At 41.3% G+C, this 26007-nt stretch overlaps 1 protein-coding gene across 4 annotated transcripts; it reads right to left on the reverse strand.

The window, feature by feature from the left end:
* Nucleotides 1–118: 118 nt before the first annotated feature.
* Nucleotides 119–25862, reverse strand: ZFP30 (ZFP30 zinc finger protein). 4 transcript variants are annotated; one of them, XM_033226038.1, is made up of 6 exons: nucleotides 25456–25862; nucleotides 24747–24914; nucleotides 17470–17556; nucleotides 13643–13769; nucleotides 12301–12399; nucleotides 119–3186 (listed from the first exon to the last, which is right to left on the reverse strand). In XM_033226038.1, exons 3-6 carry the CDS (start codon nucleotides 17476–17478, stop codon nucleotides 1862–1864), a joined length of 1560 nt encoding a protein of 519 aa, XP_033081929.1. In that variant the 5' UTR covers nucleotides 17479–17556; nucleotides 24747–24914; nucleotides 25456–25862; the 3' UTR covers nucleotides 119–1861. The 4 variants fall into 4 exon arrangements, with proteins under 4 accessions (XP_033081929.1, XP_033081928.1, XP_033081931.1 ...); XM_033226040.1 differs by having other exon boundaries at nucleotides 463–3186; nucleotides 12301–12396; XM_033226037.1 differs by having other exon boundaries at nucleotides 24747–25821.
* Between the last annotated feature and the right edge of the window lie 145 nt (nucleotides 25863–26007).

Consider the following 26007-nt stretch of genomic DNA (forward strand, 5'->3'; position numbering starts at 1 on the left):
TTGTAGTGAGCCGAGACTGTGATTGTAGCACTGCACACCAGTCTGGGCAACAGAGAGAGACTCTGTCTCAAAAAAAAAAAAAAAACAAAGAGGTGCATACTATGGGTACTATAATACAGAGATAGAGAGGTGAACTAAATAAAATGTGGACCCACATTTTAACTTCCTGAATACATTATCGTTATTATAGTGTAATTAATATTCCATTCCCAATGTGTAGAGCTTTGGCAACATCCACAAGTTTTAATATGCAGAATTTTTTTTTTTTGAGATGGAGTTTTGCTCTCGTTGCCCAGGCTGGCGTGCAATGGCGTGATCTCGGCTCACTGCAACCTCTGTCTCCTGGGTTCAAGTGATTCTCCCATCTCAGTCTCACGAGTAGCTGGGATCACAGGCGCATGCCACCATGCTTGGCTAATTTTTGTATTTTTAGTGGAGATGAGGTTTCGCCATGATGGTCAGGCTGGTCTCGAACTCCTGACCTCGTGATCTGCCCACCTTGGCCTCCCAAAGTGCTGGGATTACAGGCATGAGCCACCACGCCCAGCCAGAATTTTTTTTTAATAATTCATTTTAAACTGATTATAATTTCATGGATAATTTGATCTTTAAAAGAACATCATGGAAAATTTTAAAAACATAAAAGTAGAGAGAATAGCAAAAACAAATAAAAACCATGTATCCAAGACTTAGGTTACCATCATTTTGCCAAACTTGTTATTCGTCCTCATTTTTCTATTGCATGAACAAAATGACATTCCAGATACATCATCTCATGTGTATAAACTTCAGAAATTATCTCTAACAAATAGACTTTTACATAACCACAATGCTATTATCACACCTAACAAAAAGTTTAATATTATCTAATATTGTCAATATTCCCATTCTCCCAATTATTATAAGTATGTCTTCTTTTACATGTTTGTTCAACTCATGATCTAAGTAAAAACCACTCTTTCATTGCATTTGATTGATGTTGTCTCAAGTCTGTCAATACCTAAGAGTTCCACCTTATTTCTTAAAATGCCATTTTATTGGTTGGGAAACCAGGTGATTCCTCTTGTAGAATTACCCTTATTTTATATTTAATTGCTCCTTTTCATGTCATGTAATTTACTTTTCCATTCCTTGAATTTTCTATAAACTGGGAGTTAGATCTTGAGGCTTAAATTCAGTTCAATATTTTTGGCAAGATGTGTTTATCTTACTGTATCACATTAGGAGGCACATTTTTACTGTCTTGCTTTCTGTGAAGTTAAGATGATCAGTGGGTTCAGATGTTGTCAGTCTCATCTATTCACTGTAAAGTTCACAACCTTTCACTGAATAGTCTCAACCTCTACAGAGAATCGTGCCTAAATCCATTATTTCATTATGTGTTACACAATAGTTTTTCTAATACAATTTTCTATGATTCTTTCTGCATTCATTAGCCTGGAATTTTCTAATAAAGAACTTTACCTCATTAACTTCGGGTTGCCTTGAAATACAGTTTACACAGGAAATGTAGACTAAATGACTTTCATTTGCACATTTTCAGAAAGAGGTGGTTCCCTGGCAACCTCTGTGTGTATACTACACAGATGGAAGAATATGGAGATAATAGGTAAGATCAAAAGCTTTTCCACATTCAGTACTTTAATAAAGTTCCTTTCTAGGATGAATTTCCCATAACATGGTTTCAAAGGTGATGAAAGGCTTCCATATGTTCATCAACATATTCTTTCCTTTAAATAAAACTTCCTATGCTTAGTTCTGAGCATGAAGCAAAAGGGATTCCCACATTCAAAAACTTTTCCTCTAGAATGTACTTCCTATGCGCAACATAAAATTCACAATGGAAGAGTTCCAATAACTATTAAGTTACATTATGAATTCGCTGATGGTAAGTAAGATGTGAATGTTGTCTAAATGCCTTTTTACATTCCTTACATTTGTAAGGTTTCTCACCAGAATGAATTCTCTGATGTTGAATCAGTGATGAATGAAGTCTAAAGGCCTTTCCACATTCCTTACAGTCATAGGGCTTTTCACCAGTATGAATACTTTGATGTTGAGTAAGTTGTGAAAGCAGTCTAAAAGTCTTCTCACATTCCTTACACTTATAGGGTTTCTCACCAAAATGAATACTCTGATGTTGAGTAAGCTGTGAGAACAGTCTAAATGCCTTCCCACATTCCTTACATTCATAAGGTTTCTCTCCAATGTGAATACCCTGATGTGAAATAAGTTCTGAGTAACGACGAAAGAACTTCTGACATTCCTTACATTCATAGGGCTTCTCACCAGTATGTATTCTCTGATGGAGAGTTAGATGATAGCCACGACTAAAAGTCTTCCCACATTCCTTACAATCGTAAGGCTTCTCACCAGTGTGAATTCTCTGATGCAGAGTAAGCTGTTGCCGCACTCTAAAGGCCTTTCCACACTCCTTACATTCATAGGGTTTTTCTCCAGTATGAAGTTTGTGATGTATTCGAAGGCCTGTACTACACAGAAAGGCCTGACCACATTCCTTACACTCATAGCACTTCTCAGCAATGTTAAGTCTCTGATGTCGAGTAAGGTGTGCATACTGCCTAAAGGCCTTCCCACATTCCTTACATTCATAGGGCTTCTCACCTGTGTGAATCCTTTGATGGAGATTAAGTTGTCCTCTAACTCTAAAGGCTTTCCCACATTCTTTACATTCATATGGCTTCTCACCAATATGAATTCTCTGATGTACTCGAAGGTCTGAGCCACATGTGAAGATCTTTCCACATTTTTTACATTCATAGAGTTTGTCAGAAGTATGAATTCTCTGATGTCGACTGAGGTGGGCACACTGTCTAAAGGCTTTTCCACATTCTTTACATTCATAGGGTTTCTCACCAGTATGAATTCTTTGATGGAAAGTAAGTTGTTGTCGTACTCTAAAAGCCTTCCCACATTCCCCACATTCATAGGGTTTCTCTCTGTTATGACTCTTCTGATATAGAGGAAGAGATTTGAGTTTTCTGTAGGTAGGCGTTTTTTCAGAGGTGGTTTTTGTCACTTGCCTGAAACACACTTCATGAGGACTTTCTTGTCCTTCAAGTCCACAGCTTTTAATTCTTTCCATTACCTTCCACTGAGATAAGTTCATTTCATAAATATCCTTTTCTTGAAATAACTTTTTAGTGTCATATCTGGATTCCAAATCTGAAAGAAAACAAGACCAAAACATATTTTCCTGTTCTACACAAAATAAACAAAAAACTTGATGATAGAAATCAATGACACACATAAAAAAGAAAGTCCAATTGAAGTAAATGGGCTCAAAATCTCTAAAATAGGTAACTTTAAAAAAGCTAAAAGCATATATGAAAATGATGAGTTAAGACCAGATTATTTGGGTGCAGATTAAAGTTTGAGACTCCCCACTTAAATTTTTTAATTTCTCTTTTCAATTAGAATAAAGAGCAAATACTTTATCAGGAGTAACATGGACTCTGTTAACTACAAGGTACCAACTCAATACACTGATCCCTTTGTTGTCCATGTCCCTATCACACTTGCCTCCTTTCTGTTCCTAGACTGTGTTGCAATCTTTCTTTTTTATTTTTGAGACGGAGTCTCTGTCGCTCAGGTTGGAGTGCAGCAGCGCGATGTCGGCTCACTGTAACCTCTGCCTCCCGGGTTCAAGCAGTTGTCCTGCCTCAGCCTCCCTAGTAGCTGGAATTACAGGAGTGTGCCACCACGCTTGGCTTTTGTATTTTTAGTAGAGACGGGGTTTCACCATGCTGGCCAGGCTGGTCTCGAACTCCTGACCTCAAGTGACCTGCCTACCTCGGTCTCCCAAAGTGCTGGGATAACAGGCATGAGCCACCGCATCCGGCCCAATCTTTCCACTTCTTGGAGCTTTTCACTGGCTATTAAATCTCCCAGGAATCCTGACTTGGGTTTGCATAGTTGGGTTTCTTTCATCCATCAGGTTTCATTTTAAAAATCTGAAAAACGATCCCTGCTAACTTCATGTAATATATATCCTTTGTTTTCTATCCCAGTCACTTCTTCTTTTCTTCTTTTTTTTTTTTTTGAGACGGAGTCTCGCTCTGTAGCCCAGGCTGGAGTGCGGTGGCGCAATCTCGGCTCACTGCAATCTCTGCCTCACGGGTTCACACCATTCTCCTGCCTCAGTCTCCCGAGTAGCTGGGACTACAGGTGCCTGCCACCATGCCCGGCTAATGTTTTGTATTTTAGTATAGATGGGGTTTCACTGTGTTAGCCAGGATGGTCTCAATCTCCTGACCTCATGATCCACCTGCCTTGGCCTCCCAAAGTGCTGGGATTACAGGCATGAGCCACCGTGCCCGGCCTCTTTTTTTTTTTTTTTTTTTAAAGACAGAGTTTCGCTCTTGTTGCCCAGGCTGGAGTGCAATGGCACAATCTCGGCTCACTGCAACCTCCGCCTTCTGAGTTCAAATGATTCTCCTGCCTCAGTCTCCCAAGTAGGTAGGATTACAGGCGCGTGCCACCACTGTATTTTAGTAGAGACAGGGTTTCACCATCTTGGCAAGGCTGGTCTTGAACTCCTGACCTCGTGATCTGCCTGCCTCAGCCTCCCAAAGTGCCAGGATTATAGGCGTCAGCCACCGTGCCCAGCCTACTTCTTTCCTTTTTTTTTTTTTTTTTTTTTTGAGAGAGTCTCACTGTGTCGCCCAGCTGAAGCGCAGTGAGGCATGATCTCGGTTCAGTGCAATCTCTGCCCCAGGGTTCAAGCAATTCTCGTGTCTCAGCCTCCCAAGTAACTGGGATTACAAGCACCCGCCACCACACCTGGCTAATTTTTGTATTTTTAGTAGAGACTGAGTTTCACAATTTGCCAGGCTGATCTCGAACTCCTGTCCTCAAGTGATCTGCCAGCCTCAGCCTCCAAAGTGCTGGGATTATAGGTATGATGAGCCACCATGCTTGGCTACTTATTTCTTTCTTTTTTTTTTTTTTTTTTGAGACGGAGTCTCGCTCTGTCGCCCAGGCTGGAGTGAAGTGGCTGGATCTCAGCTCACTGCAAGCTCCACCTCCCGGGTTTACGCCATTCTCCTGCCTCAGCCTCCCGAGTAGCTGGGACTACAGGTGCCTGCCACCATGCCCGGCTAATGTTTTGTATTTTAGTATAGATGGGGTTTCACTGTGTTAGCCAGGATGGTCTCAATCTCCTGACCTCATGATCCACCTGCCTTGGCCTCCCAAAGTGCTGGGATTACAGGCATGAGCCACCGTGCCCGGCCTCTTTTTTTTTTTTTTTTTTTAAAGACAGAGTTTCGCTCTTGTTGCCCAGGCTGGAGTGCAATGGCACAATCTCGGCTCACTGCAACCTCCGCCTTCTGAGTTCAAATGATTCTCCTGCCTCAGTCTCCCAAGTAGGTAGGATTACAGGCGCGTGCCACCACTGTATTTTAGTAGAGACAGGGTTTCACCATCTTGGCAAGGCTGGTCTTGAACTCCTGACCTCGTGATCTGCCTGCCTCAGCCTCCCAAAGTGCCAGGATTATAGGCGTCAGCCACCGTGCCCAGCCTACTTCTTTCCTTTTTTTTTTTTTTTTGAGAGAGTCTCACTGTGTCGCCCAAGCTGAAGCGCAGTGAGGCATGATCTCGGTTCAGTGCAATCTCTGCCCCAGGGTTCAAGCAATTCTCGTGTCTCAGCCTCCCAAGTAACTGGGATTACAAGCACCCGCCACCACACCTGGCTAATTTTTGTATTTTTAGTAGAGACTGAGTTTCACAATTTGCCAGGCTGATCTCGAACTCCTGTCCTCAAGTGATCTGCCAGCCTCAGCCTCCCAAAGTGCTGGGATTATAGGTATGATGAGCCACCATGCTTGGCTACTTATTTCTTTCTTTTTTTTTTTTTTTTTTTGAGACGGAGTCTCGCTCTGTCGCCCAGGCTGGAGTGAAGTGGCTGGATCTCAGCTCACTGCAAGCTCCACCTCCCGGGTTTACGCCATTCTCCTGCCTCAGCCTCCCGAGTAGCTGGGACTACAGGCGCCCGCCATCTCGCCCCGCTAGTTTTTTGTATTTTTTAGTAGAGATGGGGTTTCACCGTGTTAGCCAGGATGGTCTCGATCTCCTGACCTCGTGATCCGCCCGTCTCGGCCTCCCAAAGTGCTGGGATTACAGGCTTGAGCCACCGCGCCTGGCCCTGGCTACTTATTTCTTAACATTTTTCTCAATTGTGTTGTTATTCATTAATTTCCCCACTTATTATTATCTTTATTTTCTTACCTTAAACTTCCCCAAGGGCAGAAACAATTTTTCACTCACCAGTGAATAACAAATCCACAGTACATATTAACTGTGAATTAAATTCTCATAATTAGTCAGCAATTATGGCATATGATATCCTGCCTCCAATCTTAAACCTTACTACACTGATTAAACATTCTTTTTATCACTTCCTACAGAGATGGGAAACAAGGACATCTAAGCTATCTCAGTGTATATAAATGGAAAACAGTGATTTCTTTACACTTGATCATCTTCCAATTTGCCTCTTCATATATACTTGCAGATATCTCCACTGCAGTTCAACTCCTACTTTGCATAGTCATAAGTGAGCTTTGCCCCCATACACGACCAAGGTAATGAGAGGCTCTAAATATTTATCTTCACTTGAGTTTACATAACTTGCACATCTATGTTACAGGTTCCCCATATCTTACCAGAAGTCCCCATAATGCCATCTGGGTACTTCCTAGAGAATATTTCAGTGATTTTCCAGGTGTAACAACAGGTTTATGCTATGGTAAAAGGCTAGTAAAATTCTGAGCAAAGAGATGTTTTTTGCAAATGTGCACGTTCTCAAAATCTTTGCAATAGGAATTCAATATTCTTCAAAAAGGAAAAGGTATTTTAAATAATGTTGCTTCAGGGTTAGGGTTAGAGTTAGGGTTAAAGCAACATTATTTGCAGTCTACCCAAACTGGAAAGAATCCAAGTATTCATCAATGGAAGAACAGCTAATAAATGATGGCATATTAATACACCACAATACTACAGAGCAATGAGAATTAACAATCTACAACTACACGCAAGATTAGCAAGAGCTAATCTCATAAACATAATGGTGAGTAAACAAAACTAGACCTAGAACAATATATACTGTACAATTCCATTTTTATAAAGTTTAAAAATGATAATTAATAATCTATGGTAGTGTCAGGACAGTGGTTAGCCTTGGTGGGGAGGAATGACTGAAAGAAGTCAGGAGGGGCTTCTGGTATCCTAGTAAAGTTCTATTTCTGAATCTGTGTACTAATTAGATGGGTGTGGTCACTGTGCCAATTCACTAATTATCTGTATATTTTTGTGTGTATTTATATTTCAGTAAGTTTACTTTTAAAAAGTATACACTAAAAAGATACTAAAAGGCAACAATAATTTAAATACTGTGGGTAAAATGTGACCAGGGACAGGTAAATGAATGGAACAGAAAATACTGTTATATAATCTGTGTTTCTCTCACTCTCTCTGTCTCTCTCTTTCTCTGTCTCCCCACCCAAAAAAAGCAATACGAAACTACGGCAATTGTCTAGAATTTTGGGGATAAAGTCCACTTATGGCCTCAATAAGACAAGTAAGATATGAGTGATATTAATAAAAGCATCATAATTAGCTAAATAATGGTAGTAAATAAGTAGTTATGAAGGTAATACAAAGGTTAAGAAATAAGATGCTCATTTCAAAGGATTTACCTGCAAATTAAAAATAAAACCAGTAATCTAAAAGGAAAGCCAGTCAAAAATCAAATTAAAGGCTAAAACATTCATAAGAAAGTGAGAAAGTGTTACTGTTCACATTAAAGTCCACACAAACTGGGCACCATGGCTCGCGCCTGTAATCCCCAACTACTTGGGGAGGCTGCAGTTGGGAGATCACTTGGGGTTGAAGGATTATTTGAGGCCAGGAGGTCAAGACCAGCCTGGCCAACGTAATGAGACCCCAATCTCAAAAAATTTAAAAAAAGAAATTTAAGCCCATACAAATTGGCATAAGAAACAATAAACAGGCTGGGTGCAGTGGCTCAAGCCTGTAATCCCAGCACTTTGGGAGGCCGAGATGGGCGGATCACGAGGTCAGGAGATCGAGACCATCCTGGCGAACACGGTGAAACCCCGTCTCTACTAAAAAATACAAAAAACTAGCCGGGCGAGGTGGCAGGCGCCTGTAGTCCCAGCTACTCAGGAGGCTGAGGCAGGAGAATGGCGTGGACCCGGGAGGCGGAGCTTGCAGTGAGCTGAGATCCGGCCACTGTACTCCAGCCTGGGCGACAGAGCGAGACTCCGTCTCGGAAAAAAAAAAAAAAAAAAAGAAACAATAAACAATGGAAACAGTAATGGAATACAGGAAGTGAGGAGACAATGCACAAAGTAAATATAAGCATAAACAAATTAGGACAAAATGTCTGTATTCACTAATAACCAAATTAGAACAGGTTGTAAAATTTGTTCTGTAAAATTTGAAGGTTTTCATAAAAAAAAAATAGTGCCAATGTTGATAAAGTGAACTTGAAATTGTCATATATGGCTCCCTACTTAAGTGACAAGCCAGATCAAGATGTTGGATTTTGAACATTCTCAATTAGAAGGGTATTCTATAACATACACAGGTGAGCTGTATGTCACCAAAGAGTCAGCCATGTTCGTTCCCAAATTTGCCTATTCCAGTTCTTATTGCTGCAAGTAACTAAAATTATTAATGTTTAAAGACAATTATTTCTATGAAAACTAAGTTGGATGTTTTGGAAGTATTGGCTATACATGCACATTGCATTTTTGTCAACGTAGGCATGGGTGAGAAACATAATAAAAGACAGAAAACATAAAAATTCAAGGATTCTGCCCTCAGATTGCTTCACAAGTATCTTTACATTCCTGTTCTACTTCAAAGAAGTAGAAACTGGAAAGAATAGCCTATGTTTCATATGCACTTTGATCAAGACAGAATGGGCTAGACCTACACTGAAACAAAATGCTGGGGCAAACATCAAAATATTGGGCTATGAGAGACAATTTTAATGTTCTACCTCCTAAAACATGTATGTAAAATATTTTAATGTTAATATTAATATTATTTATTAATTACATATGTAATTTATATCAATTAATATATTAATGTTAATAAAATTAATAAGCCAAATACTAGTTTGGATTCCACTGAATCAAAGAGTTTATTCTAGTAAACACTACTAATGTGAAAAAATATTAGTCTATCTTAGATCAAAATGAAAGAAGTATTTCCATTTGCGGGGCATCAGCTTTAAATAAAAAGAAAATTGGGGCAGGGCGTGGTGGCTCACTGTAATACCAGCATTTTGGCAGGCCAAGGCAAAAAGATTGCATGAACCCAGGAGTTTGAGACCGGTCTGGGCAACATGGTTTCCCGTCTGAAAAAAAATTAAATAAAGTAAAATAAAATAATAAAATAGGGAGCAAATTATCTTGTCATATAATTATCCCTGGAGGTATGCTGTTTCCTAAGGTACAATGTCTCCCCCAACCCGTTTTTTCTGGCTGATACAAGATTATACAGGACACAGAATATTTATGACCAAGACAGTTCTAATTATATTAACATCAGAGATCTGAAAATGTTAAAACCCTATCACCACGAAATTGTACTTCCGAAAATTAACACTGATCTAATACTGCATAATCCATACTGAATTCCAGTGAAATACTGAATAAGCCTCAGGTTCAGATGACAATCTTACTGCCATTTCACCAAGGAACCAGAAACTGAAAGAAAAATATGTATTCTCCTCTTCACCACATTCTCCAATCAATCTATGTCTGAATTCTTACCATATATGTGGTTTTCCTTCATCAATCGGTTCCACTCCTTCCCATCTACTGAGGGTCACTGCTTACAAAACTATCCTCTCTCTCTACTTCATCAATATTCCTCTCTTTGAAATCATTCTCATAGCCTATAAACATGTTAAATATATTCACATCATAATTTCACATCGTAAAATATATTCCCTGTACTCTGTGTGTCTGCTTCCCTTTATGACAAAATTCATCCAAAGAATAGTTTAACCTTATTTTCACCATTGCCTCACCACCATTTTCTTTTTCTCTCTCAATAGATAACTCTAAAGCAAACAAACAAATGAAAAACCTTTGTAACAGAGCATTTCTAACATATCAAAAAGTAGACAGAACAGCATAATAATCTCCATGTATCCAGCACCAACCATTAACCCATGCCCAATCTTGGCCTATGCACCCTCCAATCTACTTCCTTCCTACTATTTGAAGCAAATCTTAGATATTACATTGTTTCATGTGTACAAAGTATGCATCTCAAAAAGCACTTTTATACAAAACCACAATACCATTATCCAAACCTTAAAAATGAGTTATTAAATATCATCAAAAATCAGTGTCCACACTTCCATCTGGCTAAAATTTTTTTTTTTTTTTTTTGAGACGGAGTCTCGCTCTGTCGCCCAAGCTGGACTGCAGTGGCACGATCTCAGCTCACTGCAAGCTCCGCCTCCCGGGTTTACGCCATTCTCCTGCCTCAGCCTCCGGAGTAGCTGGGACTACAGGTGCCCGCCACCTTGCCCGGCTAGTGTTTTGAATTTTTTAGTAGAGACGGGGTTTCACCGTGTTCGCCAGGATGGTCTCAATCTCCTGACCTCGTGATCCACCCATCTTGGCCTCCCAAAGTGCTGGGATTACAGGCTTGAGCCACTGCGCCCGGCCCTGGCTGATAAAATTTTAAACCTAAAAAGAATAACTCATCCAAACAAAGTTCACAGAATACAATTGTTACATGTCTTTTACATCTCTTTTAATGTAGAGATTTTCCTATCATTTTTTTTTTTTCTTTTCTTTTTTGAGACGGAGTCTAGCTCTGTCGCCAGGCTGGAGTGCCGTGGCGCGATCTCGGCTCACTGCAAGCTCCGCCTCCCGGGTTTACACCATTCTCCTGCCTCAGCCTCCCGAGTAGCTGGGACTACAGGCGCCCGCCATCTCGCCCGGCTAGTTTTTTGTACTTTTTTTTTTAGTAGAGACGGGGTTTCACCGTGTAGACCAGGATGGTCTCGATCTCCTGACCTCGTGATCCACCCGTCTCAGCCTCCCAAAGTGCTGGGATTACAGGCTTGAGCCACCGCGCCCGGCCAGATTTTCCTATCATTTTTTGATTTCCCTTGTAATTTATTTGTTGAAGAACCTGTTTTTGGTCCTGTAGTTTCCCATATTCTGAATTTTGCTCACTACATTCCCAAGGTGTAGAACATAGTCCTCTATCAATTCTTCCCATAAGTTGGGAATTGCCTTTAGAAGCTTGACAAGACTTAGGACCTTCTGTTGGCAAAGTTACCTCATAGGTGATACTGTGCTCTTTCATTAGGAGAAACAACGTCTGATTGTCTCTATTTCTTTGATGCTATCAGCACTGATGTTCAATATCTAAATCCAGTAGTTCTTATGGGCTCCAAAATGGTAATATTCTAATTCTATCATTTCCTCTTCATTTATTCACTGAATACTTTCATTAAGAGAAACATACCTCCACCCACTACCTATCATACAATTGTTATAAGAAAGGCAGGATAAATGCTTCTTTTCCTTTAAATTTATGCTTTTTAAATGTTAGTTTCCTAGTAACTTCCAATGATGAATAATTTGCTGTTAGCATCATTAAGAATTTATAAAATTAAGTGTATTTTATGCATTGCAATACATTGCAGTCATTATAGTAATGACATTCAAATAGTCCCATCTTTGGACAACTGGAGCCTCTTCAAATTGGATCCTCTTCCCTGACCACCCCATCTAAAATTACTCCATTCACTCATTATGATTCTCCACATCCTTACCTTACTCACTTTTCTTCATAATACCTAATTACTTCAGGATATTTTAGTAATCCATTTACTGATTTACTTACTTGTTTACTGCCTGACTCCCCACTAAAATTTAAACTCCATGAACAGAGGGCAATGAAAAAATGTATACATAAAAGTCAAAATATAAAAGATGAGCTCGAAAGGGATTAGATCCAAAACAAAGGTAAAATGGAATCACGAGGGAAGAAAGCTTTCCCCTATAAGAAAAGGGAGAGAAACAAGACAGAAAAGAAATAAGTGATAAGTGAAAGTATGGATGAAATTTCTTTGGTGGCTCATGCTGAGAAGATCTAAATTTTCTTCCCAAGATTCGGGTCTCTTCTTCACAATTGACATCTAAGGGGTGTGTCTCCTCCTCAACCAGCAGGTCTGGCCATGCCATAATAGCTGACTTTTGCCTGATCAGCACTTACCTAGAGTCCATCTTCTTTTCTCATCCCTCACAACCATCCAGGGCTCTTTCCCTTGTTCCAATAGGGTGATCACATCTGGCTTAGAAATGGAACATCCTGCTTAAAAATAAATAATAGAATATAATAAAGAATTTATTTAAGACTTCAAAACAAAGATGACTATCAGGATTGAAAAACATTCATAGCACAGAGTTACTTTAGGATCACAAGGAAAAAGAAGAACAGAGAAGTAGGGACCTGGTCTTATATTTAATTTAAACTTACACAGGCTCTGTCTCGAGAGAAAAGAATAGTTGAAAGCAATGGTTTCAAATCCTGCCTCTCTTTCCCATGTCAGTAGAGCAACTAATTCAATCTCTCTGCACTGCAGTTTTCTCAGATGTGAAAAGCGGATAACAGTGATGTATATACATAGCATTGCTGTGAGATTTGATTTAATGTAAGTGTTTAGATGAGTACTTGGTACATGTTAACCATTATATACGTTCATGAGGTACTACATTTGCTATTTTTTGATATTAATTTGTTAATAGAAAAATAAGTTTCTTGCCAGGATATGCATATAATATTAAATGCAAATTCATGTATTTTAAACTTAAGCACAAAGTAGTTAAAATATGTCTGTTATAGGAAACTCAATACTGTCCACTTGAGTTTTAACAAACTCTCGATTCAACCTAGCATCACATACACTACAAAAGCTGTTTTAATAGCTATGTAGAGCCAGACACCTCTGTCTTCCTATTTTCACTGTAAATGAGTTACAAATAACATGGACCATCCATAGCAGTATGAAATCCAATTTCTTTGACAATGGTTTTGCCATGAGTGTCTAAGAATTTATATCCAGCTGTCATTAAAGACCGGTAATAACAGAAAAGTCAAAGAAAAATGTAAAGGTCAATGAATAGGGAAAGATGAAGGTGCTTAATAGTGGTAGCTACTGTCAAACCACAAAGCAGACAGCTAGTTTTTAGAAAGACAGTCCAGACGCGGCGGCTCACGCCTGTAATCCCAGCACTTTGGGAGGCCGAGGCGGGCAGATCACGAGGTCAAGAGATCAAGACCATCCTGGCCAACATGGTGAAACCCCGTCTCTACTTAAAATACAAAAATTAGCTGGGTGTGGTGGCACGTGCCTGTAGTCCTAGCTACTTGGGAAGTTGAGGCAGGAGAATTGCTGGAACCCAGGAGACAGAGGTTGCAGTGAGCCAAGATTGCGCCACTGCACTCCAGCCTGGTAACCAAGCGAGACTCTTAGAAAAAAAAAAAAAAAAAAGAGAGCCCAGAAATTCAGTCCTGTGAATTTCTAAATTATTTGACACAGATATGCTATGCTTACCCAGTGACACCAAGTTGCTATAGTTCTCTAATATCACATCTCTGTACAAATTCCTCTGATATGAGTTTAGGCATTCCCACTCTTCCTGAGAAAAGTCTACAGCCACATCTCTGAACATCACCAAATCCTGAAATGATAAACGCATGTATTATTTGTAAGATAAACGAAAACATTTTGAAGATGGAAGAAGGTGTCTGGATGTAGTGGCTCAATGACTGTAATTCCAGCTTTGGGAGTCTGAAGCAGGAGGATTGCTTGAGGCAAGGAGTTCGAGATCAGCCTAGACAACATACTAAGACCTTGTCTCTTAAAAGAAAAGGCTGGGCGCGGTGGCTCAAACCTGTAATCCCAGCACTCTGTGAGGCCGAAGCAGGCGGATCATGAGGTCAGTAGATCGAGACCATCCTGGCTAACACGGTGAAAGCCCGTCTCTACTAAAAATACAAAAAATTAGCCGGGCGTGGTGGTGGCCACCTGTAGTCCCAGCTACTCGGGAGGCTGAGGCAGGAGAATGGCGTGAACCTGGGAGATGGAGCTTGCAGTGAGCCAAGATCGTGCCACTGCACTCCAGCCTGGGTGACAGAGCAACAGAGCAAGACTCCATCTCCAAAAAAAGAAAAGTGGAAGAAGGATTTGATGGGTTTTGATGATATATGTTCACTTCATACATCAAATGAATAGACTGGTGCTGAAGCCTGTGATGTGGGAAGGTGGCAATAAAGACGTGTGACTGAAGCAGAATATATGTTCTTGAAGATTTCTATAAACAAAAGACCAGGGTTTGGCAACATTTTCTGTAAAGGGTCAATATTTTAGGCTTTGTATACCACATATGGTCTCTGTTTCACATTCTTCTTTTTTTTTGTAACAATTATTTCAAAATTTAATTAGCTTGCAGGCTGTTCCAAAACAAGCTATAGCTTGTGGGCCAAATTTGCAGTGTATCTAGTTTGCCCACCACTGCTATGGCCAAAACTTCCTATGTACTATGGAATAGAAGATAATTTTATTTATTTCCAGACATATTCAGGTAATTATCAGAATTTCTCAATTAACTGAAATAGGTTCATAGGAACAGTACTTGCAAAGGACCTAAAAAGTTCTCAATAAATGGGATTTATTCTATCTTCTTTTCCTTTAAAGATTAAAAAAAAAAAATTATTGATGGGATTCTCCCCAAAAAATGAACTGTAAAGGCCGGGCGCGTTGGCTCAAGCCTGTAATCCCAGCACTTTGGGGGGCCGAGACGGGCGGATCACGAGGTCAGGAGATCGAGACCATCCTGGCTAACACGGTGAAACCCCATCTCTACTAAAAATACAAAAAACTAGCCGGGCGAGGTGGCGGGCGCCGGTAGTCCCAGCTACTCGGGAGGCTGAGGCAGGAGAATGGCGTAAACCCGGGAGGCGGAGCTTGCAGTGAGCTGAGATCCGGCCACTTCACTCCAGCCTGGGTGACAGAGTGAGACTCCGTCTCAACAACAACAACAAAAAAATGAACTGTAAAATCTCTATTTTTAGGCCGGGTGCGGTGGCTCAAGCCTGTAATCCCAGCACTTTGGGAGGCCGAGACGGGTGGATCACGAGGTCAGGAGATCGAGACCATCCTGGCTAACACGGTGAAACCCCGTCTCTACTAAAAAATACAAAAAATTAGCCGGGCGAGGTGGCGGGCGCCTGTAGTCCCAGCTATTCCGGAGGCTGAGGCAGGAGAATGGTGTAAACCCGGGAGACGGAGCTTGCAGTGAGCTGAGATCCGGCCACTGCACTCCAGCCTGGGCCGCAGAGCAAGACTCCGTCTCAAAAAAAAAAAGAAAAAAAAAAAATCTCTATTTTTAAAAAGTATATTTTGCGTAAAACTTAAAAATTTCTTCCAGATATAACTTTATCATAATGTATCATTAGCATTTTTATCATAACAGATTCTTTAACATTTATAGTTTACTACATGATATGGTAGTTCCCCCTTACTTGTGGTTTTGCTTTCCTCAATTTCAGTTACCCACGGTCAGCCATGGTCCAAAAATATTAAATGGAAAAATTCCAGAAATAAACAATTCGTAAGTTTTCAACTCCATGCCATTCTCAGTAACATGATGAAATCTCACACTAACCACTCCGCCCACCTCAGATGTGATATGCTTTGTCCAGCACAGCAACATCGTATTTACTACCTGATTATCAGATCAAAACAACATCATATATATAGGGTTCCATACTATCTGAGGTTTTCGGCATCCACTGGGGGTCCTGGAATGTATCCTCCTTGCGTAAGGACGGACCCGCTGTACACCATCTGATGGATATGTTACACTTAATAGTGACCATATTTAGATATAGCTATACTTTTAAACATACTAAATTATATTTAGAACTTATATTACAAAAAATCTCTAAAGCTGCTGCAATGTCCAATACTCTAGTTTAGCAATATGTGGCTATCGAGCACTTGAATGGGACTAGTCCAAATCTACATGTGCTATAAATGTCAAATATATACCAGATACCAGATAGTGAAGACTTTAGAAGGAAAATAACAAAGTAAAACATATTGATGATTTATACGTATTTTTTATTTTATCTTGGTTTTGAGGCAGGGTCTCACTCTGTCACCTAGGTTGGAATGGCGTGGCACAATCACAAACCATTTATTGATTACAGCTCACTGCAGCCTCGAACTCCTCGGTTCAAGCAATTCTCCTACCTCAGCTTCCCAAATTGCTAAGACCATAGACATATGCCACCACGTCTGGCTAATTTTTCTTTGGTGGTGGTGGTTGTTTTTTAGAGATGGGATCTCATTAAGTTGCTCAGGCTTATCTCAAACTCCTGGGCTCAAGCAGTCCTCCTGTCTCAGCCTTCCAATTCCAAAGTGCTGAGATTACAAGCATGAACTACCACTGTCGGGGCCTGACCATGACTTTTATATTGAATACACTTTGAAATAATATTTTGGTCACATTGGGTTAAATAAAAGACATTAAAATCAATTGCATGTGTTTCTTTTTCCTTTTTTTTAATGTGACTACTAAAGTATTTAAACTATTTACTAAAATATGTGGCCTTGCATACATTCTATACTTTCAAAATTTGACTACTAGAAAATGTTAAATTACATATGTAGCTTGAATTACAATTATTTTAGACAGTGCTATTTTAATCCGGAGAATTTCAGATAAAATGCCCACTTTTAGGAACTTCATTTCTGCCCCATCTCTGCTCTAGATAGATAAGGAGCACACAGGAGATGCTGAATGATTTGGTCAATGCACACATGGATACTGATACAATCTGGCTATGCCCCCACCCAAATCTCATCTTGAATTGTAGCTCCCATAATTCCCGTGTGTTGTGGGAGAGACCCAGTGTGAGATAATTGAATCACGGGGGCCACTCTCCCTATACTGTTTTCGTGGCAGTAAGTCTCACAGGATGTAATGATTTTATAAGGGGTTTCCCTTTACTCTTGGCATTCATTCACTCTTTGCCTGTCACCATGTAAGACATGCCTTTCGTCTTCCGCCATGACTGTGAGGCCTCCGCAGCTATGTGGAACTGTGAGTCCATTAAACCTCTTTTTCTTTATAAATTACCCAGTCGCAGGAATGTCTTTTTCAGCAGTGTGAAAACGGACTACTAAAGATATGCATGGAGAAGATAGGGGCACTTAGGAATCTGGCTGGCTCCATCCCTTGCTGGAATGGGGAAGACTGGGGAGCAGCTGTTGAATGGGGCTCTGTTAGAAAGTTGCAGAATAACAAATGAGAATGTTCACATAACCTGAAAAAAAAATGACAGAATTCCAAGTAGAGAGAAATTCCAACTTACACGAGCCATGATTTTAGAATTGCAAGAACTGGGTCAATTTTCCTCAAGGTTCATTTACTTCAGAATCAGGGTCCACAGATGCCAGAGCTGGAGAAAGAACGCATAAAATCATGAGAACAGAATTGCCTCAGAGGTTCCAAATTTTAAAAACCGATACTACTACTCCATTCCTATATGCAACTCCCACCCCCAACATACAGACAAGTTTTGATAGGTAAGAAGTAGTTTAGACAAAGATGTCCTCCCCCAAACCACAGCGAAATCAGCTCAGCTGCACAAGGAATTGCAGAGCAGAGACTCTGCAGCATCAAAGCATATGTCTAGACACTTCAGCAGGAGGGCTGCCAGTTGGTCCCCAGCTCCGACCCCAGTGCAGGCTGGTTTGGACCACAGAATGGGTTGTGCAGACCTGTCCTGAACAGATCCTCCTCCCTCCATCCCCACCTTCCCAGCTGAAAAGGGGTTACACCATCTAAACCAAAACTCTCCTTCTTGGCCTTAGGAATCTGCCTGGCCTCCCCAAACACGAAGACAGAAAATAGCATAGACAAGAATTTCCCAAACTTTGCTCAAATTGGAATCACCTGGATATCTTTTAACTATACTGTTGCCTGGCTCCCAACTTTAAACACACTGATTTAATTAGTGTGACGTGGGATTTAGGATTTTTTTTTTAACTACCTCTTCCTCCCATGGGTGTTTATAATGGGCAGCAAAGTTTGGTAGTCAAACTTGAGTATGCATCAGAATCACCCAGAGGGCTTGTTAAAACACAACTTGCTAGGTCTCACTCCTAGAGTTTGGTATTCAGTAGGTTTGGGATTGGACTTGAGAATTTGCATTTCTAAAAAGTTTCCAGGTGATGCTGATGCTGCTGGTCCAGATGCCACACTTTGAGTACCACAGGTATAAAACACCTGAAGAAAGGCTATATAGCAGCCTTGATTATGGCAAAACCACAGGTGCTCATTGGGATCCCTTCCCCAAGGCTTAACTCAGCGCTCTCTGCTCCTTATTTTCCTATTCAGGATCAATATTGCCTGCATGATCTCAATTACCAAGCAATCTTTCTTGGTACTCAGACTTAAAGAAGTAAATTTATGAAATCTGAGCATGGATAATGTTCTAGAAGGTAGAAACAGGCTGGGTGCAGTGGCTCATGCATGTAGTCCCAGCACTTTGGGAGGCCCAGATGGGAGGATTGCTTGATGCCAGGAATTGAAAACCAGCCTGGACAACATAGTAAGATTCTGTCTCTGACAAAAAAAATTTTTTTTAATTAGCTGGGTGTGTTGGCACCTGTCTGTATCCCTAGCTACTTGGGAGGCTGAGGCAAGAGAACTGCCTGAGCCCAGGAGTTCAGGGCTGCAGCAAGCTATGATCTTTCCACTGCACTCCAGCCTGGGTGACAGAGTAAGACCCTATCTCTTAAAAAAAAAAAAAAAAAAAAAGAACAAAATAGGAAAAGGAAAAAGAAATAACCTATCAGCTTATCAGTTAAAATATACTAGTAACTAGAGAGCATATTGAAGGAACTGTATTGGCAAATTTGAAAAAGTTATGACACCTCATAATTACTAAGCTGTTGGGAAATGGATACTCAATGATATGATGTAGAAAGAAAAAAGTAATTTGTGGATAGAAAGTGTTTAAAATGGGACCAAAAAAGCTGGAAATAACCTAAATATCCTTCAGCAATGTTAAATAAATTACCATGCATTCACACAATGGAAAATTAAAACAGCCGAGTGCAGTGGCTCATGCCTGTAATCCCAGCACTCTGGGAGGTCAAGGCAGGTGACCGCTTAATAAGTCCAGGAGTTCAAGACCAGCCTGGCCAACATGGCAAAACTCCATCTCTACAAAAAATTAGCCGGGCATGGTGGTGCAAACCTGTGGTCCCAGCTCGCTGGGAGGCTAAGGTGAGAGGATGGCCTGAGCCCAGGAGGTCAAGGCTGTAATGAACCCTGTTCATGCCACTGAACTCCAGCCTGGGCAGCAGAGTGATACCCTGTTTTGTTTTGTTTAAAAAAAAAAAAAAGAAAAGAAAAATAAACACCCATTAAAAATGAAGATAAAATTCATGTTTGATGTCATGGGAAGACAGCCACTACATATTGTTGGGGGAAGAAGACAGGTTAGAAAAGATGATTGTAATGTAACTGTCTTTTGGCAGGTAAACTACGTATACATGCATATATGCATCTATGTATATGCATGTGTATATATGCATACATGTATATGTATGTGTATAAAAAGATCTGTGCATTGGAATAAAATTTTACTGTTACCTCTACTTGATGGTATCCCAGTCCTAGGTGATATTTATTTGTTCTTCCCTGGAGTCTACATTTTTTTTAAGGCAGGATTTTGCTCTGTCACCCAGGCTAAAGTGCAATCTCGGATCTCAGCTCACTGCAGCCTCCACTTCCAGGGATCAAGCGATCCTCCTACCTCAGCCTCTGGAGTAGCTGGGACTAAAGGCACATGCCACCACCCTGGCTAATTTTTGTATTTTTTGCCAGTCTATGTTGCCTAGCCTGTTCTCAAACTCCTGGACTCAAGTGATCCACCTGCCTCCACCTCCCAAAGTGCTGGGATTACAGGCTTGAGCCACTGCACCCGGCCTGAATTTTTTAATTAAAAATTTGTATCACTTATACCTGAACAATAATTCAAAATAGCTACGCAAGGAATATCACAAAAAGCTCCAACAGTTCCATCCCTGCTACTCTGGCCCTATCTTCCAAATCTAGAGGCAACAATTTTTACCTCTATTAGCTGTTCCTTTTGGTATTTAAACTCCATACATTCAAAAAACATGCTAATATTTTTACTTCTGAATTTTTAGTTGTAATCATTATATATTCCCTTACTACTATGGCAGGCACAGTTTTAGCTATCTTTTACCAACTCACCTCCCACACACATATGCACAGTTACAGTCCCTTTATCCTTTCAATATGATTTTTTTTTTTTTTTTGAGACAGAGTTGCACTCTGTCACCCAGGCTGTAGTGCAGTGGCACAATCTCAGCTCACTGCAACCTCCGCTTCCTGGGTTCAAGTGATTCTCCGCCTGTCCCAGCCTCCCAAGTAGCTGGGATTACAGGTGCACACCACCATGCTCAGCTAATTTTTGTGTTTTTTGTAGAGATGGGGTTTCACCATGTTGGCCAGGCTGGTCTCGAACTCCTGAGCTCATGTGATCCACCAGCCTTGGCCTCCCAAACGGTTGGGATTATAGGTGTGAGCCACTGCACCCAGCCTCAATATGGTTTTATTCTATTTCAGAGTAAATCAGTTTTTAAATTCAGTTTATATTATTGTGACTAAACATTGTTACCAACTGAACTATGTAGTATATACTCAGGTTATTCTGCCTTCTTTGCATAAGACTTTTTTTCTGAGATTAAAATGATCTTGTTTTTTGTAAGTTTAGTTTTCAAAGAAATTGTCATTAATTCATTTCCCCGAATCATGTAATTGAGGGATGACGCTCCTGGTATAAAATAGCACAGCTGGCCGGGCGCGGTGGCTCACGCCCGTAATCCCAGCACTTTGGGAGGCCAAGGCGGGTGGATCATGAAGTCAGGAGATCAAGATCATCCTGGCTAAAATGGTGAAACCTCGTCTCCACTAAAAATACAAAAAATTAGCCGAGCATGGTAGCACATGCCTGTAGTCCCAGCTACTGGGGAGGCTGAGGCAGGAGAATTGCTTGAACCCAGAAGGCGGAGGTTGCAGCGAGCCAAGATTGCGCCACTGCACTCCATCCAGCCTGGGCGACAGAGCAAGACTCCATCTCAACATAAAAAATAAAAAATAAAATAGCACAGCTGTCTATTTTATATTCTGAGAATTAAAATCAATCCTTCAGAAATTCAGTCAAATACTTCAAATACCTGTATCCCACCTGGCAAAAGTAAATTCCTAAATGTGCCTATCGCTGAAATCCGCATGACTCTGAGGTGAAAAGTTGATCAAGTTATAGGAGCCAGAAACCCTCCTGAAGGAATTGCTTGGGCAGTTTTGAGTATTCCTGCCCAATAAGTGATTTTTTAAATAATTTACAAAACATCCATAAAATGGAATACTAAGGTAATCACTAAATGCTAAATTTTAGAAAACAGTTAAGGAAAGGAAAATATTCAAGATACACTGAAAGAAAAAAAGATTACAACACAATATATGATTATTTTTTAGACCATTAAAGGGAAACAGACTTGAACAGATGAAAAAAACTCCTAAAATTTCAATTCTGAGATTTTAAAATTAATTTTAAAATCAGATTTAAATCTCAACTGAAATTTCCATAATCTGAAGAACCAAATATTTGGAAGGTTTGTCAAACCAGAAGTGGATCATTGGGATGTCACTTTTCTCCATACATCCATGGAGTTATATAATCCACAAGAGCACTGAATTCCTCTTTTAAACTTAGTTTTTCAAATTTTCAAGTCTTTCAAATTTTCTATGAGTCTTAGCCTATTCTTCAGAGATAAAACCACCAGCTGGGTAAGGTGGCTCATACCTGTAATCCAGCACTTTGGGAAGTTGAGGCGGGTGAATTGTCTGAGGTCAGGAGTTTGAGACCAGCTTGGTCAACATAGTGAAACCCTGTCTCTACTAAAAATACAAAAATTAGCCGGACATGGTGGCGGGTGCCCATAATCCCAGCTATTTGGAAGGCTGAGGCAGGAGAATCGCTTGAACCCAGGAGGCGGAGGTTGCAGTGGGCCAAGATCGCACCATTGCACTCCAGCCTGGGCAATAAGAGTGAAACTCCACCTCAAAAAAAAATAATAATAAAAATAAATAAATAAATAAATAAAACCACACACAAAACCACACAGGCTTGTAGAAATATTTTGGGAAAATATGCTCTAAAACATTAATAATGATTATTTCTGGACATTGGAACCATTGATCATTTTAATTTTCTTTATAGGTTCCATAGTTACTAATATTTCACAAGCTTGTATTAATTCTATCATCAGAAATATTTTAAAAAGCTATTCCAAAAAATTTTAAATGACTGGGAAGATAAGCTACCTTAAAGTCATTAAGAAAGTTGGGAGCCAGGTGCAGTGGCTCATGCCTATAATCCCAGCACTTTGGGAAGCTGAGGTGGGTGGATCACTTGAGGTCAGGAGTTCAAGACCAGCCTGACCAACACGGTGAAACCTCGTCTCTACTAAATACAAAAAATTAGCCGGGCATGGTGGCAGGCACCTGTAATCCCAGCTACTTCGGAGTCTGAGGCAGGAGAATCACTTGAACCGGAGAGGCAGAGGTTGCAGTGAACTGAGATTTCAGCATTGCACTCCAACCTGGGCAACAAAAGCGAAAACTCTGTCTCAGAAAAAAAAAAAAGAAAATTGTGATTAAACAGGCCCTGCAAAAATGGTGACAACAAGGAAATCAGTGCGACTGAAAAAATAATTTCTACCAGTTCTTAAGTATTGTATCTCGGCCGGGCGCGGTGGCTCAAACCTGTAATCCCAGCACTTTGGGAGGCCGAGACGGGCGGATCACGAGGTCAGGAGATCGACACCATCCTGGCTAACGCGGTGAAACCTCGTCTCTAACTAAAAATACAAAAAAAAAAACTAGCCGGGCGACGTGGCGGGCGCCTGTAGTCCCAGCTACTCAGGAGGCTGAGGCAGGAGAATGGCGTAAATCCGGGAGGCGGAGCTTGCAGTGAGCTGAGATCCGGCCACTGCACTCCAGCCCGGGCGACAGAGCGAGACTCTGCCTCAAAAAAAAAAAAAAAAAAAAAAAAAAGTACTGTATCTCATCAAGACCCTGAAATAGTTCTGTGAAGGATTACAATCCTGGTTCATGTCATTTCCAAAGTGATTAAGAGCCAGTAAGAATGGCAGACAAGAACAAATTCTCATTTCACAGCAGCTACTTAATAACTTGCATTTACCCCTCCTCAGCTCCAATAAATAACTATCATTAAATACCTAGCGATTTAATATTTAAATATTACATTGTTGCAAAATAACTTAAAAATATTGTAGTATTCAAGATTCATAAGTAACAACAATTTCTTGGCGATTCTTATTTACAACAATACTTCTCAATATTACATTATACTTTTTTCTTACGAGTAAATATAAACACAATTCTTATTATTGCATAACATCCCATCACATGGATGGAGTGTGATTTAACCATTTCCATATTGCTAGATATTAATTTTATAAAAGAACATCCCAAAAGTCATTCCCAATTATGTCATTTCTAGACAGTGAGAATCAGTGTTGTTGGAGCTTATATAACTCCGATAATACCATGCCATGACAGACTTCCTCGCTCCCCTGCAAAAATTAACCATTTACAAATACATATAACAATTCTGGATATAATCTTAAAATATCTTTGTTGCCCTGAAAGCTCATAAACAGAGTCCAAGGACTTGTGTTACCAATCCCTGTTTTGGTCCACGGGAGGGTCTGGCTCATTTTCCTGCTTGCAAGCATCCATCATAATTACTTTCACATTTGCACTGCTCTTGGGAATACACAAAGCTGACAGGGAATGACTGAGCATCATCATTTTAATACTAGTGGCTAGGATGAATTAAGGAGTCACTATGTGCCAGGCACTCTCCCAAGAGCTTCACAAATATTAATCCATGTCATCTTCAAAACAACACCGTGAAGTATACACTATTACAATTATGAGGAAACTGAAGCACAGATTGCTTAAACTCGTTTAGCTTTAAGTGGCAGTCATGATTCAAATCCACTTAATCTAGGCTCGAAATACTTAATCACTACACTACACTACACTACACCTGTCTCAGTCGATCCAACGATATACCCAAAATAAACTCATGCTGCCAAACCTCAAATCACATTTGGCTGGTACCAAAAACTTCTACTCATGAATTTCCTGGAAAAAAAGACATTATCTTTCTACCCCGCAATCATTAAAACATATCTAAACCCTAGAAAACTCCTGAACAAAAACAAAGTATGAACATTAATCTCAAGCAAGGGTATTTCCATATCATCAAAATCCTTAGAAAAACAGCGCTCGCAGAGTAACTGAACATACAGCTCACAGTTAACTAACCATGTGTCTAACTATAGAACAGCATGAAGTAGGCACTAAAAAAGGGAAATTATTAATTAGGTCCCCTGTCGTTAACTAGGTAGGGAAATCCTAAGGCCCAAATCAATAAATAGATCATTCTCAAGCAGGATTTTAAACGGAAGTAAGTCGAATGCATTTCACAGAAACAAAGCAGCAGCACGAACTCACACGGAACCGGCTTTTAGAAGAGCAGCAGCGATTCGTTTCTCCTTCTCAGGCGCCTCCTTTGGAAACTGGCAGGGCTGGGGAAGCAGCCACAGTTCAGGACACCCCAGGCTTTTCTTGACTCGATTGGAACCCGCCTTCCAGGCTTCCCTGGCCCCAGCTAACCGCCACCTGCATGCACAAATGGAAACGACAGGGCAGAGGATCCGCAGTCACCCGCGTCTGGGTTCGAAGTTCCGGGTACGCTGTAGTTCCATACCCAGTTGCCCACGCCCCGGGACCACCCACTGTGTCTTTTCTGAACTGTCCAGGTGTCCTCCCAAACCCCAGACACCCGCCCCAAATCTAGGTCCCAGCGTTTTGCAGGGGACCTTCATCCTGGGGCGTTCACCTCTGACTTCCCTCTTGGACCTTTTCGCTACGGCCGAGCCTAAGTGGCTGAAGAACGGAAGAGGATGCGCAGGGCCTCGGTCTCCAATTGCACCATAGGCCGCACGCACGAACCGGGCCCGGCACAATTACTGCCCTCCGGGCCTCCGGGCCTCAGGACTGCAGAAGCTCAGTCCCGGGAAAAAACGCACAGCGGCCTGAGGCTCCATAGGAACCTTTTCTCCACCTCCGGTCCTGCCTGCAAAACCACCCATCCCGCGCTCTTTTCTCTCAGAAAAGCACCGCGGCCACAGCGGCGCCCGGCTCCCAGTTCCGGCCTCACCTGACTCCGAGGATCGTCCAGCCCTGGAGTCAGCGGCGCCAGAATACAGGAGAGCGCCTGTCTCGGTCGCGAATGCGCAAGCGCGCGGAGGGCGGAGGCAAGTCCCGCAGCTGCTCCGGACCGGGAGGGGCGCGTGGGGCCGGGTCTCGGCAGGGATAGTGCGGCGGGGGAGGCGCACCCAGAGGGGCCGTAATGTCCCTTGCCACAGGCCTCTACCTCTAATGGCGGCCCCGTGACTGACCAGTGCCATTAAAGATAATCTGGGCCTGCTCCCCTGTGGATACTACGGTCCAAAATTTAAAAAAACCAGTATTCCGGCTTTTTATGTTTCATTTGGTTCTCAGCTCGGCTCCAGGCGGCGGCTGCGAGCCCCGCCCCCAACGAGGCCTCACTGGATCTGGAAATCGGCTTCCGCCCGGAGTGCGCAAGCGCGCGGGGCGAACCTGGCGGCTCTTCAGGGAGCAAGGGAGACGCGTGGGGCCGCACCTGCCGAGGGATCGGGAGATTTGGATGTGGATGGAGGTTGGCTACAGGAACCCGATGGGGATGGAG

This window comes from Trachypithecus francoisi, unplaced genomic scaffold, assembly GCF_009764315.1.
Source record: "Trachypithecus francoisi isolate TF-2019V2 unplaced genomic scaffold, Tfra_2.0 Lachesis_group12, whole genome shotgun sequence".
Classification (NCBI taxonomy): Eukaryota; Metazoa; Chordata; class Mammalia; order Primates; family Cercopithecidae; genus Trachypithecus; species Trachypithecus francoisi.

Coding starts and splice junctions, on each gene's coding strand:
- ZFP30 (XM_033226038.1), bottom strand. Junction 12,400..13,642: donor TAGCAACTTGGTGTCACTGG/GTAAGCATAGCA, acceptor TTTATTTTTAAG/CAGGATGTTCCATTTCTAAG. Junction 3,187..12,300: donor GAAAAGAAGATGGACTCTAG/GTAAGTGCTGAT, acceptor GTTTTCTTTCAG/ATTTGGAATCCAGATATGAC.